This window comes from Oncorhynchus keta, chromosome 29 (assembly GCF_023373465.1).
Source record: "Oncorhynchus keta strain PuntledgeMale-10-30-2019 chromosome 29, Oket_V2, whole genome shotgun sequence".
Classification (NCBI taxonomy): domain Eukaryota; kingdom Metazoa; phylum Chordata; class Actinopteri; order Salmoniformes; family Salmonidae; genus Oncorhynchus; species Oncorhynchus keta.
The window spans coordinates 36,335,856-36,349,336 of NC_068449.1; the positions used below are offsets into that span (position 1 = coordinate 36,335,856).

Consider the following 13,481-nt stretch of genomic DNA (forward strand, 5'->3'; position numbering starts at 1 on the left):
ACACTTCTCTCTCTCTCACACACACATATATACACACACACACAAACACACACCTCTGAAACCTACGTCCTTGCCTATGTAATACATTAATGAAGTATACTTTGTAAAGGAGCTGCCATGTTTCATCAAGCTCACACACACACCACACACACACACACACACACACAAACAAACACGTGCACACCTCTTGCAGCACAACCTCAGACTGGTGCTGCTGGCCTGCTGTTTGCTAAGAACTTAATGAGTGTACACACTCTAGGTCAGGTGGCTGGTGACCTCACAGACCACAGGCAAAACAGTATGTCTTTGTCAGTACTAGTCTCCGAGTTGGAGTGGAGGTCGGTTTGCTACTCCGACATACATACATACATACATACATACATACATACATACATACATACTACATACTACATACATACATACATACATACATACATACATACATACATACATACATACATACATACATACATACATACATACATACATACATACATACATACATAAGCTCTCTCTCCTCCTCCCTCCATCAGCCCCTTGATCAGACAGACACAATGCCATTGGAGGCACAAACGCTTTTGCTTATATCTAGATGACGAAAACAGGTACCAAAATAGTGGCCTTGTGGTTGGAGTGCTTTACCCAGTCCATGGTTGAATGGACCTTCTGAACGTCATCTTTCTCTCATGTCGAACATTTCTTGAGACACTCATTGAATCACTCTCTTTTGGTCACGTTTTACGCACAATATTTTCCGATCCATTGAGACTGGAGAAAAAAAGTATTATTAAAAACCATGGATACATTTCTAGTGTGTGTCTTTTAGAACAAATGTATTTAAAACTACAACAAATAAATGTTATCTACGCCAAAAGCTGTGCATTTTAATATGGGTAAAGATATTATCGGTAGGAGAAGAAGGTTACAATGGTCAAAAATGAATTCAACACACATGCGTAATTGGAATGCGGCCTACCCCTTCAGAGTCAAAATGCCATAAAGGGGGAAAGGAGAAAGAACGAGATGTATTCTCTATGGATTACGATGTTGTAGAGCACCCCGTCGGCAACCTTCCAACGTTTTTCCTCTCCCAAATTCCAAGTGAATCAATTTTATACGAGACAGCCGACGTATACCACTCTGCCATGAGTTGACTAAGCCCGAAGCCCTGTTGGAATCACGCACGCAACATTCGGCCCTTCTCGCCTCATGGCAAGCGAACATCAGGTTGGCAAAAGAAAGTAGCAACCACACAGAGAATGTTTCGAGAAGTTATTGTAAACAATGTCGATTTTTCAGCCATTCTGAACCTCGAGTCGTAGCCAACAAATAGCCTAATATCACTGACAAATTGTAACGATTTTATGACCCTCAAAAATCTTTCATGTAAGAACTAAGCGCTTGCTTAAAATGTATCAAATGATTGCATATATTTATACAACACTGGGTCATTCAGCACAACGATGCGTGTGACATTTAAAAGTGTGTAGAATATTATTTCACGCAGAAGGTGTTTTTGGGATAGGCCTTCTAAACACAAGAGTTTTTTGAAATGTCTTTTGAAACAACTGGTACAATTCAGGAAGAATCGGGTCAAATCCACACAGTTTCCTTTAATTAAGATACATTCAATTTCATTGTGGATAGATTGGACCTGTGCAGCTGTACCGTTTTATCATAATGTCGTTTCAAACATTTACGCAGAAGACTAATGCCAAAGGCTGTCAAAGTGTGTTGGGAACATCCGTATAGGACTACACTGTTTCCACCGTGGCCTTCTGATGTAATAATTGTACTCCGCTCAACCCTAGTACCTTTTAGTCAGTCTAATAAATACACATGGAGATAACATTTAAGTCGAGAAGTGAAAAAACAATGTTCAATATTAAAGATTGTAACTTGTCAAAATAATAAACAAAAAAATACAAATACAAACATCCAAAACAATACCAATTGATATCACCCCTGATACACTTAAATGCAAACGTTGTTTTTCCCTCGTGGTTGTGATTGTCCGGCAGTCCTTTAGCTCCTGTCCCTAATAACATTTGCAGAGAAGTGTGCAGAAATGGGTTTAAGAGGCAAGTCCTTGATGAGAATGGCACAATTTCCGCCATGGAAATATGAGAAACAGCCAGTCAGTCCTTCAAAGCACCTGTCCTGTCAGCTTTCTGCAGGGCCACAGACCAGTGTCATGTCTGTAGATAGTGTGGCAAGGTTTCCCTTCCATGTCCTGTCTTTAACTGTGCGTTAACTTGAGTTCTCCACACCATGTCTTTGGTATGGAAGAGAATGTTGTGATGGATATGGGGCCTAGGTGAGGTCACCATGTCTTTGGTATGGAAGAGAATGTTGTGATGGATATGGGGCCTAGGTGAGGTCACCGTGTCTTTGGTATGGAAGAGAATGTTGTGATGGATATGGGGCCTAGGTGAGGTCACCATGTCTTTGGTATGGAAGAGAATGTTGTGATGGATATGGGGCCTAGGTGAGGTCACCATATAAATACAGAAGAGGTGAGTGTAATGAGCTGGCACTAGACCCATGGTAAAGGAGGACTTGTTTCTCCTTATCTCCTTCCTCCCTCCTCTTTTATCTCCATCCGCCCGTCCGTCTGTCCTGCTCCCCCTCTTCTTCCCTCTGTCTCTCCGTCCGACCGGCCCGTCTGTCTGTGTTCTACAGTGCTGAGGCGGTGATGGGGTGGGCATGGGGGTGGATGGCGTCACGGTGGTGGGCTGTCATACCCTTGAAGGCCAGCGGAGCGGCAATGTTGTCACAGCTGTGGTGATAGAGAGCACTGCCACTGTGCGGCTGCCATGTGGGACCGGTCACATAGGCCGACGTGGTGGCGCTGTACCCCATGTAGGGCGACACTGGGGTGGGAGGATGGTAGGCTGGGATGCTGGGCGCTGTGACATAACTGTTCACTGTGGGCAAGCCACTCTGCGTCTGTCAGGGAGAGGAGAGAGAGAGAGAGAGAGGATGGTGAGACCATTGAAGTAGGATGTCATTCTAGTTCTGTGAGTGAGATGCAGGTAAGAGCGGGCAGGCCGCTCTGGGTCTGTTCGAGGGAGGGAGAGAGAGAGGAGAGAAACACAAGGTTAGACAGAGGTAGAGAGAGAAGGTGAGACATGGAGAGGAGAGGCACAAGGGAAATGAGAGAGAGAGAGAGAGAGAGAGAGAGAGAGAGAGAGAGAGAGAGAGAGAGAGAGAGAGAGAGAGAGAGAGAGAGAGAGAGAGAGAGAGAGAGAGAGAGAGAGAGAGAGAGAGAGAGAGAGAGAGAGAGAGAGAGAGAGAGAGAGAGAGAGAGAGAGAGAGAGAGAGAGAGAGAGAGAGAGAGAGAGAGAGAGATGAGAATTTGGGTGAAGAGTACAGTGGTGAGGTATACAACATGTGAAATGGGGGCTGAATACAATAGGGGTTGGGAGAAGTTGAGGGTTTATTGAGACAGGGGAGATTTGGAATGACAGAAATTAAGAAGGGAAAGAAAAGTACAGGGTAAAGCATGAGTAACATTTGGCACCATGACAAAACATAACTTGAAGAATTCACACAATTGTTTCAACATTATATGCATGGATGGTCTATTTTGTAACTAGTGAGAATAAGAATGGTTTCTGCAGAAGTGAGTATACTTCTCGTTCCTGTCTAGTATTTGTCCAGGATTTCCTCAACCTAAACACCTATTGCTTATATATATATTTTTCTTTCGACTGAAATCCACAGCCATGACAGGGCACGTGCAATACACCAATTCTAATCGCTTTCCGTTTTTAAGGAGGCTATATATTTAACTGATATTTTTTATTTCACTAAGCAAAATGCTATGGGCCAATTTACATAATGCCATTTTAATTTGAGGTTAAATTATCTACTTTTTCGACCGAGTATTTCCCTAGGCCTACTGCTTTGAATTTATGTTGAGTTTTTTCAAGATATTTCAATTTGTGAAAACTGAAAATAGCTCAAGAAGAAGACTTTCCTAGCCCATGTTGCCCATATCTTAATTTGATACAATAGTTTTTCCCCCGTTATAGGATATTGATAAATACTGAAATACACACATACAGGTTTATTGGAAAGGCTAGATTCACTCGATCAAATCATGATATTCTACACGACTTGCTTTTGGCATAGGCCTATTTTTTGTTTGTTTCGCCCCTTTATTTGTCAATATTCAATGTTAAGTCAAACTTTGTAAAAATGTTTTAAATTTTTTTTTTTTAAATACAGTCCTTGGCTTGACTGTTGTGCGCAAGAGCTCTATTAACGTCTATCGATACAGTCAATTCTGGCAAACGGAAAAGACAGGCTTACCAATTCATTCTTTCTTTTCGTTACATAATTCGCATTATTTTTGATGATCGTTTCCATGCGACCCAGATGACTGAGAATAATCAGTGTTGACGGATGAAAGCAGTTCACTGAACTGGTATAGGAGAACGCTGCACAAAGGCCGTCTTTAGCCTGATAAGTAATATGTTCTCATATTTAATAGAATCCAATATCTCGAGGTATTTAGGCTACATAAGCCTTGAAATGCATTCAATGCTGTAATAATAAATAAAAGCTTAACTGTAGGAAAAATGCTGTCGTATCCAAAATGTCAGTCAAAACCAGTGATTTGTCATTAGGATGAAACCTAATGGTCTATGTTATGTCTGATTTTTCTAGATCTTCTGATCTTCTAGACTCTAGAGTTCCGGAGCGGAAGAACGGCATTTAAACATCACATCCGAGCCGTGGGCACTGTTTATGTATGTGCGTGTCATTACCTTAAATCGAAAGTTAATGATTCCATTCTTCTTCCAAAGAGTGACATGATAGCTCACCCTCAGCCCCGTAGGCGCAGGACTGGGACTCCTCAAGTACAGTTAAAAGTACATCAGGTACTCCGTGTATAGGTCTACTGTAGGCCTATAGAACCCGAAGTTACGATTTATTTATTTGATTTCGGGCTATTCATTTTTTTTATACTTACGTGTGAGTTGGATTTTTAAAAAAAAAATACATTTCGACTTTATTCATATGTTAATGCTTTTGTGGACCTGTCATTGGGAGGTAGTTTTTCATGTTTCATTCTTATCAGTAAATGGCTGTGCCGTTTCAGCTGCATAGGCTACATGCGCTGTTCGCTGACACTCGAAAGATTGAGAAAAATAATCCTTATTTTAGCAAAGTCTTTGAATTTGTACATAATCAACAAATAGCAATTGACCTTCCGCTTTTTGAAAATCCACACTTCTTACTTCAATCGCCACAAGACTACTCGAGTTGTATTGTAAAGAGGGAGGGACTGTGGGTGTGCATGAGGTGAGGGCGGACGAGTAGTGTGTTTGAAAGTGCGTGCAAACTGCAGTATGTGTATTGTGCTTTGAAATATGGGCCTATAGGGTTGAATATGCACCATTTTGAAAGGATTTAGTACATCAGCAAGTTATCGTCTACAAATACATTTCCATTGACAAGTATAAGCCTATAGCAACCTGTGGTACGCAGAGAAAGTCATACGTTACAAATTACTATCAAAATAGTTGAACATTAATCGAATCATAAGCATTTCTTATATTCTGACGATTGCTTTAGATCAGACTTTGACATATGCAAAATATAAAGTACGTAGAAGTAAAAATACACACTTGACCTATGGCTGATTATGCAATTTATAGGCCTACTGATCATATGGGCATTGGACTATGTTTGTTTTTTTTCCATATTTTTATCCCAGGGAGTTAAATCACCGGCGCCGCATGTGCTATTCTGCATCATTTGTCCCCATTGATGCATCCAACCGTAGCCTATTGAATATATTGAGGTTACCATGCATAACTCGAGATAGATCGCGTGGCTCCGACGATATATCATACCAATTATGCATGCCTCATCCTCCCCCTCTCACTTTCGTAAACATACTATATCCCTCATGCACGCTCGTGCTCACACTCCCTGTCCTCTCCCTCGTCCCTCCACCTCACACGTTGTTTGCACCGTTTGCAGTCGATGTATTATTTCGCAACATAAAATGCACCATATTTTCTCACGCAAGACTATCCCGAGTCTAGTGAGATGTTCTTCCTTTGGAATGAAACAACGTTTATACACACTAAAATATAATATGTTTTTCGACTATAGGCCTATTAGTGCATGGGATAAGTTTCGATGGAATGAACCCACAATTTCAGCAATGCCTTTCAACTTCTATTAGATCAGCGTGCAAATCATTATTGGGGCTTAATAAATATGCCTAAAATGTAGTCTACTGGTCAAAATATTTAAATGTCTTATTGCGTTTTAATGATTTAAACTTCAGTCTTATTTTTCATTTACATTAGGCCTAATATTAGTTATTTTAGCACATTGGCTAAGACAATATGGAAATGTAATGTAATTGGGCAGTCCTAATGATCCTTGTAAGCATAACATATACAACTATAACACTCAAATTTAAACATTTAAATAATCTTTCTCCAACGGCTAGACTTTTATTATTTAACTTGTGAGTCGGTCTGTCTCCGTTTCATGCTTATGGATTTTCTTTTCTCGCAACAAAAAATAAACCGTAGAAACGTGTCCAATGGCGTAAATCAACGACCTGATTCATCGTGCCACGTTCACTGGTCGAAAATATGAGGACTTGAGAAGTCGAAACAAAATGTTTCTTCGTTCATATCCCTAAAGTCTAAACCTTGTAAGACAAAGACAAGTGGCTGCAAAATACAAAGTTGAAAAATACACCGATTTTCAACAACAGAAAATACTAAATCATTTCTCAAATATATTATGCCTACTGCGTTTGGCCATGCAACGTTTGGCTATATCGACAAGAGCTGTTCCAATTTAAATCTACATTTGGCGTGCTACGTTAATGACAGCCACTGATCTTCTCAGTACATGTCCATTTGTCAACATGCTATCACATGCAAGGAAATTGATGAGTCATGGGGTCCCGGGTACATGGTTAATTTGTCACAGAAGGGAATCAATCATATGCCAATGATGGTTACAAAACTACAACACGTAATAGTAATGTAATAGCACAGTAGGCCTAATGTAGCCGTAAGAACAACCCTTAGCCTAGGCCCAAAACACTCTGCGGTGCGGTGTCTGGTCTGGAGGCATACCGCCTACACCCAGCGGAGAGAACGTGTCAATATAACTGAAAAGCACCGAGAAAACATACTCTACGTTGATTATACAATAAGTGTGGGCCAAAAAAAAATTGAAGGGTATCATATTGTACTACACCGTTGTTGAGATTAACACACATTAGGTTAGAGATGGGCGAGGATGCAATTTTATTGATCAAGGATGTGTTTCCTTTTACCTGTTTGTATTTTGCTTCAGGTTCTATAGAATGCGGTGGTTTATCCTGCACGCCATTGACTAGTGAGGAGCTTGCTGACGGCGGAAAATGTGTCCTGTTTATAACGCTCCATTCTTCTAGTTTGGCACTGGGAAAGGACGAACTGTCACTAACTGCATGGGGCAAAACAGACAGAGACAGAGGAGAGGAAGGTCAGAGGAGATGAACCGAAGAGACTTCACGCTACCACTCCCATCTACCATTCTAGGCATTCATATCACCTTACCCCCTACAGCTTTTTAGCAAAACCCCCCAACAAAAAGTTATCCAGCAAAGACACGAAAAATATTTGAAATAGCAACGATCATCATTTGCGATTTTATGCTTAGACATTCCTATATACTGAAAAAGCTTTTTGGCATCTCAAATCTGAATTAAATTCTAGGTCAATTTATATTTCATCCAGAAGGCGCCTGGTACCCGTGTGTGTGTGTGTGTGTGTGTGTGTGTGTGTGTGTGTGTGGTGAGTGCATTTGCCTTAGCCTACTGATCAAAACGGAACAGCTCATTGCAGTAATGGTCAGTAACATTTACCCAAACCAGTCTTTCTGTGGGGACAAATTAGATGTACTTTAACCGTTTCCCCTTTGGACATGATGGATATGATATTATACACGGGTGCTAACGTTTAGAATTGGAAAAGCAAGCCCACCAGTGTTGTAACTTGAGAAGACCATTGGATATTTTTTTTCTCGGACCCCTTTTCTTTCTTTCAACAAAGCAGGTTTTACTTGGAGTTGTGTATTTTGTGCATAGACATATGTTTCAATGTTTTTTGTCGGTCTAAAATGTTTGGGTCTCTTGCTATTTCCAAAATAATCATTCACTGACATGAGGCTGTCTTAGGTTAATTCGAGGAAGGAATATGCATGGAACTTTATCTTCCTTTCTCGATGGCATGGTCGGCCTGGCCTATAAAATAGTGCAATGCGAAAGGTGTGTGTGTGTGTGTGTGTGTGTGTGTGTGTGTGAGAGCGTGCGTGTGTGTGTGAGAGCGAGAGTACCATTTGATGACCAACGCCTTTGGAATGATCGCCATAATTCAAATGCAATTATGATGATTTACGCATCTTTACGCATGATGGCAATATTCGCCATATGCTTCAACGCTCTTCGTCTCAGAACAGGTCTACTGTATTCATCCACTGTTGTAGTGTAAACCCAATAGCAGTTCGATTGCATAGTAAGGGATTTGTTTTATGAAAACCTGAGTCTCGAGGCTGGCGAAGTGATTGTGGCGCTAAAAGGCCTCACGTCATTCAGTGTACATGACACTTATTTCGGCTTTCAAAACCCGCAGCAAACATCTGCTAATAATTTGGAAATGCATAAGTTGTTTATAAAGGCATCCTTTGAGAACACATTCCTCTCCGGGAATTCTTGTTCGGCTTGAAGATCTGCGCTGCCTTTGAGGGGCGAAGCCTTGTTGTTTAGATTGTCTGAGTTAAATGAGTACATGGAATGGCCGAGGCCTCATGGATCTAATGAGGACTACACAAGCACTAAGGAGAAGGGCATGTTCATATCCACAAGGCGGTGAGACCTGAGGCCGTTCTAACTTCTGACAGAAGCACGGGTATGACAAGCGCATAGGTGGTCGACTGACATCTAACACTCTGCTAACACAAGAAACGTTGTCACTAAATATGGTATTCACAACAACAGTAATGTATCATGATTGATGGAGGTCAGATTTGCTTTACAATGCCTCCAAAACAGACTTGCATTTGTGTTAGCACACTAGTGAAACCTAACTTTCCAAACATGACTGTAAGTAACAAAAACAAGTCTCTAAACTCGGATAGGGCCTTTAGAGAACAACACAGAGCAGCCTGGTAGACTAAAAGCATGTGAAACCGCATTTCAGGGGAGTGTATTTTGAAGCAAGTCGTGCAAGAACAAAATGTCTGGCTGTAAGACATGGCATGGCAAAGCCAAGAACACCTCATTTTGATTTTAGTTCATCTCCTCGTGCACCGCTGCGCCTTCCCTTCATTATCCCACTAATATTCCACATCCGCCCCTTACTTATTAGTTGCAAGCCTTCCTTTAACCATCTGTTTTAATGCAACCTTTGAACTAGGAACTAAACTTTACTCATGTATGCACTCACCAATACTGGCAAAATAACACATAATTAACTTAGCCAATTTATTTTTTTGCAGTTCGTTCCAGAATAGTCACTCTTTTATCTGTTATTCGTAGTGCATATACAGACCGATATGTGCATTGGTAATATATTTAACTGCATACCTCCAAATTAATAAAGTTACACATCTTGCCACTAGGCCCACTACACACACATACCCAACCCATGCGTTTTCCTATTAATTTTAACCATCTACTACAGCAATTGGTTTGCCCGTGTACCAAAGTAAAAATCATGCTTACTTTGTTGCTCTGTTATCGACCGAATCCCCAGAATATCTGTTACCGAGTGGGATGAGGGCCATATCCTGTGCATAGCCATGTGTCCAGGGAGGGAGTGCATGCCCGGGGGAGTCGGTACTTTGGTCCCAGAGGCTCCGATGGGGGTCGGATACGAGTATATGTGGTTGTATGGTAGCGTTGGTTGTGGTGGGTGAGACGACTGCTTGCTGGACTCATACTGGCTCTGCTGGGACAGATTCCCAATCTTGTTGCGGAGGATCCTACTGATGGAGCTCACAGATGGTAGATTGAACTTGTCACAAACTCCGTCAGCCAGTAGCCTGTCCCGAATCTCCCAGGCGAAGATACCCGGGTCCCTCTGCTTGTATGTCCGTATGTGCTTGACCACTGTAGGCGTGGTGACCCGTGGTTTGCTGCCCCCGATCGCTCCCGGGAGTATAGAGCCGGTCTCGTTGTACCGGGCCAGTATCTTGCTGACGCAGCCGTGGGAGACCCGGAGCTGTCTGCTGATGTCGCAAGGCCTGATGCCCAGCTGGGCGAGCTCTACAATCCGCAGCCGGATTGCGTTGGGAAGCGGTCTGCCGTTGACAAAAACCCCGCCGAGCTGGTTCACCTCTCCAAAGGCTGGCTCTGGTGTCATGGAAACATACACAGAGGCAACACAATGAAACACAAATCTTAAATTAAACGACTTGTTGCTGTAGTAGCCTGTAAAGACCCTTTAGGACTAGTGTTGTTAACAGTGCTTCCCGTTCCTTAAGTCCTTAGTCGACATAAGGCGGTCTGCAACGTCGTTTTTAACCCGTTATGGACAAATTAAATGCTTATTTACAGCATATGCTATAGTTTTACTAATTGGCTATTAATACTTAAATGTATTGGGATATATATATTTAATGCACTCGAAACAGATGCGTAAGAATCGAATCAGTAAGCGTGTGATGAAAATAACAACATGTCCTAACTTTAGGCAGCCCCCTGCAAATTAAACCCCCGCACCTTTTCAGTTTGTGCGTAACATACTGCTCCATTGTTATAGCGTTGTATTTGAATTTCAAGATACATTTGCAGTAAAAATATGTTTTACGCATAGCTATGCTATAGTTTTACTAATTGGCTATTAATACTGGCCACTGGAAAATCCCATAATAAAACCAACTGGAGCTCAAAACTGTTCGGCCTTTATTTGAAGCCATACCATCGCTGTACAAGCCATAGGCCTACAATCATAATTGATTCATTAGAATGTAGGTATAATTCGTTCCTTGAAAGGTGTAGGAATATCCGGTCGAGTGCCTGTTATAGACTAACTCCATAATCGGCCACACAGTATTTCCATATAAACTTACCCATTGCGTTTAGTCCACAAATGATTATTGGGATCTCGGAGTTACGCCTTCCGTCCAGTTCCGAGTCCAGTTTCGCTGTTGTCCGGAAACCTGTCTAGGGGAGCACAAATCCTCGCTCTCCTCCGGCCACGGGTACTGTGTTAACCGAACTGACGATAGTAGTGAGAAGGACAAATCCGCGATGTGTTTCCTGATAGCAGGAGAGACAGGTTTACATTTCAATCCAGACAAATCATGGGCCGGTCTTCCAAAACTTTTCTCCTCGGCGAGGCTAGGTCCGCCAATGGAAGTTTGAGTTTATAGGTAGAAGCTTTCCTATTGGTCTGAAAGTTTGTGCTCGTGCAGCAAGGCAGCCCCCTCTCTTCCGGAACTACAGTCAGTGTTAACCTACCACCATGAATTGCAATTATGAATTGCATTCTACTGGAATGGTAAATTACATATAAGTAAGTACAATTATATGAATATTGTGATTATGAATCATAACAATGAACTACACTACAGGATAAATCACCAATGCAATAATCCCAATATAATAGTCAGTGGCAATCCAAGTGTTTGGATTTTGTTTTCCTACATTGTCAGTGAGGAATTCATGTGGTATGAAAGTAAAATTGGTAGGCTGCATATTGATATTCCCTCAGTTCAACTGGATAGCGTAACGTGCGTGGCTGTCTTCATTCACCCAACCAAATACATAACATTAGACTTTCAGAATAGTTGCACATCGTGACACGGACTCCAAAGCAAGGCAAACTAATCGTTTGATTTGGTATGTATCGGCATTGACTTATAAAGTACACAACCAAAAACAAATAGGTGTATATGGACGGTGAGCAGTAGCCTACAGAACAACACATCCGCTGTTGGGCTTTGGGTCTGACTATAACTCATTCCATATAGGCTACTAATACACATTTGGTTCAATGTTGTTGTGTATAATCCTTATTATTTCTAAAATTGAGATACAAAAAAAAAAAGTATATTTCGACATATAGCGGTGGTTGTATATGTACATTCAACTGAGTGTTTAAAGAATTTGCAACGCGCCATCTCAGAAAACCTGGCCTACATAAACTAGGTTACATGAAAACGGACTGAATAGCTTGAATAAATGTTCGATTTGTATATTCGATCAAATTAATTTATACAAATAAGCAGTTATACTAACTTATAATAGCATATTTCAAATACATTCTCCGTTATTACGAAATATTGTATTACAAGGAAGTGGATATGAAACAAAAAGGATACGGATGTTTGCTGTTATGTCATGTGTATTTATTCAATTTATAAACAACCCTCCATACCATGAATGCGCTGACTACCCCTGCACCTATATTTCACCCATCCGACAGGCAATATAGGACGCCTTTACACACGCAGGTAATCGGACGCTTCGTTTCCTGTTTACACGAGAAACCTTAGCTCTTGAAGCGCTCGATGGTTGACCTGTGCTCACGGTTTTCTCTTTCTCTTATTGCTAAGGGTCACTTCACAACGGTAAGCTTCGTTTGCTCCCCATCTTAGACATACATTTCAGTAGATCAACACCATATAGGCTCATGCTACACGCAGATACGTGCTCAAACGTATTCTGCACTTCATTTGTCAAGATTGGCGTAGACTCGAACCATCTTCTTTACTGCGGGTGTCTTCCAGGGCCCTCGTCTGTTATAGCAGCGAGAGATTCCAGAGTGCTGATCACTGAACTCTAAATGCCTCGCTCGTTTTCCAGCTGCTCTATGGGTGTTCCTGATGTATTTGTTCCGGCATGGCCGATTCCCCTGGACCCCGCTCGCTCTTGGCAGTCACTAATGCGTTAAGGATAATGTTTACCATTGGAAAACGTGCTCAACTTGTTTCCATTGAGGTGCTTCCGATGACTGAAATAACAAAGGGTCACGTCCGAGGGATCAGAGGTCTCCGCTCAACAATTAGTAGGCTATTGTAGATACTTGCAGAAGTGATGGTATTTAAAAAGCATTTTTGGTGTACTAATAATATACTAATATTATTCAGACCCATTCAGACTATGGATGGTGGTGCAATGTTTATCAAGATTTGAAGTAGCGTCTTTTTATGATTTATAAAACTAGCCTTTGGATCATGAGCAAACCGGCTTCAAGTGCGAATTCCCCAGGGGCGCGAGTGCATTGGGGCCAACTCAGAGCCTCAAGGGAATTTGCGTGCCATCCATTCCATCTCCTTAACATTCTTATAAGAATAGCTGAAGTGCCCTGGACGGAACTTCAAGTCCCTTGTCTGTTTAGCTCTGTACCTTCTGTTCACACGTTTTGTCTAACTTAATCTTATCGCAGTGAGACATATATCTGAAGGGTTAATTGGGCATTGACAGATGAGTGTTAACAAGGTGT

The 13,481-nt window shown here is 41.6% G+C and overlaps 1 protein-coding gene and 1 long non-coding RNA gene across 2 annotated transcripts; one reads left to right on the forward strand and one right to left on the reverse strand.

The window, feature by feature from the left end:
* Window positions 1-468: 468 nt before the first annotated feature.
* Window positions 469-2,650, forward strand: LOC127913640 (uncharacterized). Its single transcript, XR_008086296.1, has 2 exons — window positions 469-2,431; window positions 2,489-2,650. It is a non-coding gene; the product is annotated as an uncharacterized LOC127913640 (long non-coding RNA).
* On the reverse strand, window positions 1,599-11,253 carry pax9 (paired box 9). The gene is made up of 4 exons (XM_035743565.2): window positions 11,104-11,253; window positions 9,755-10,384; window positions 7,325-7,476; window positions 1,599-2,949 (listed from the first exon to the last, which is right to left on the reverse strand). The coding sequence occupies exons 1-4, from the start codon at window positions 11,105-11,107 to the stop codon at window positions 2,677-2,679; spliced, it is 1,059 nt and encodes a 352-aa protein (XP_035599458.1). The 5' UTR covers window positions 11,108-11,253; the 3' UTR covers window positions 1,599-2,676.
* Between the last annotated feature and the right edge of the window lie 2,228 nt (window positions 11,254-13,481).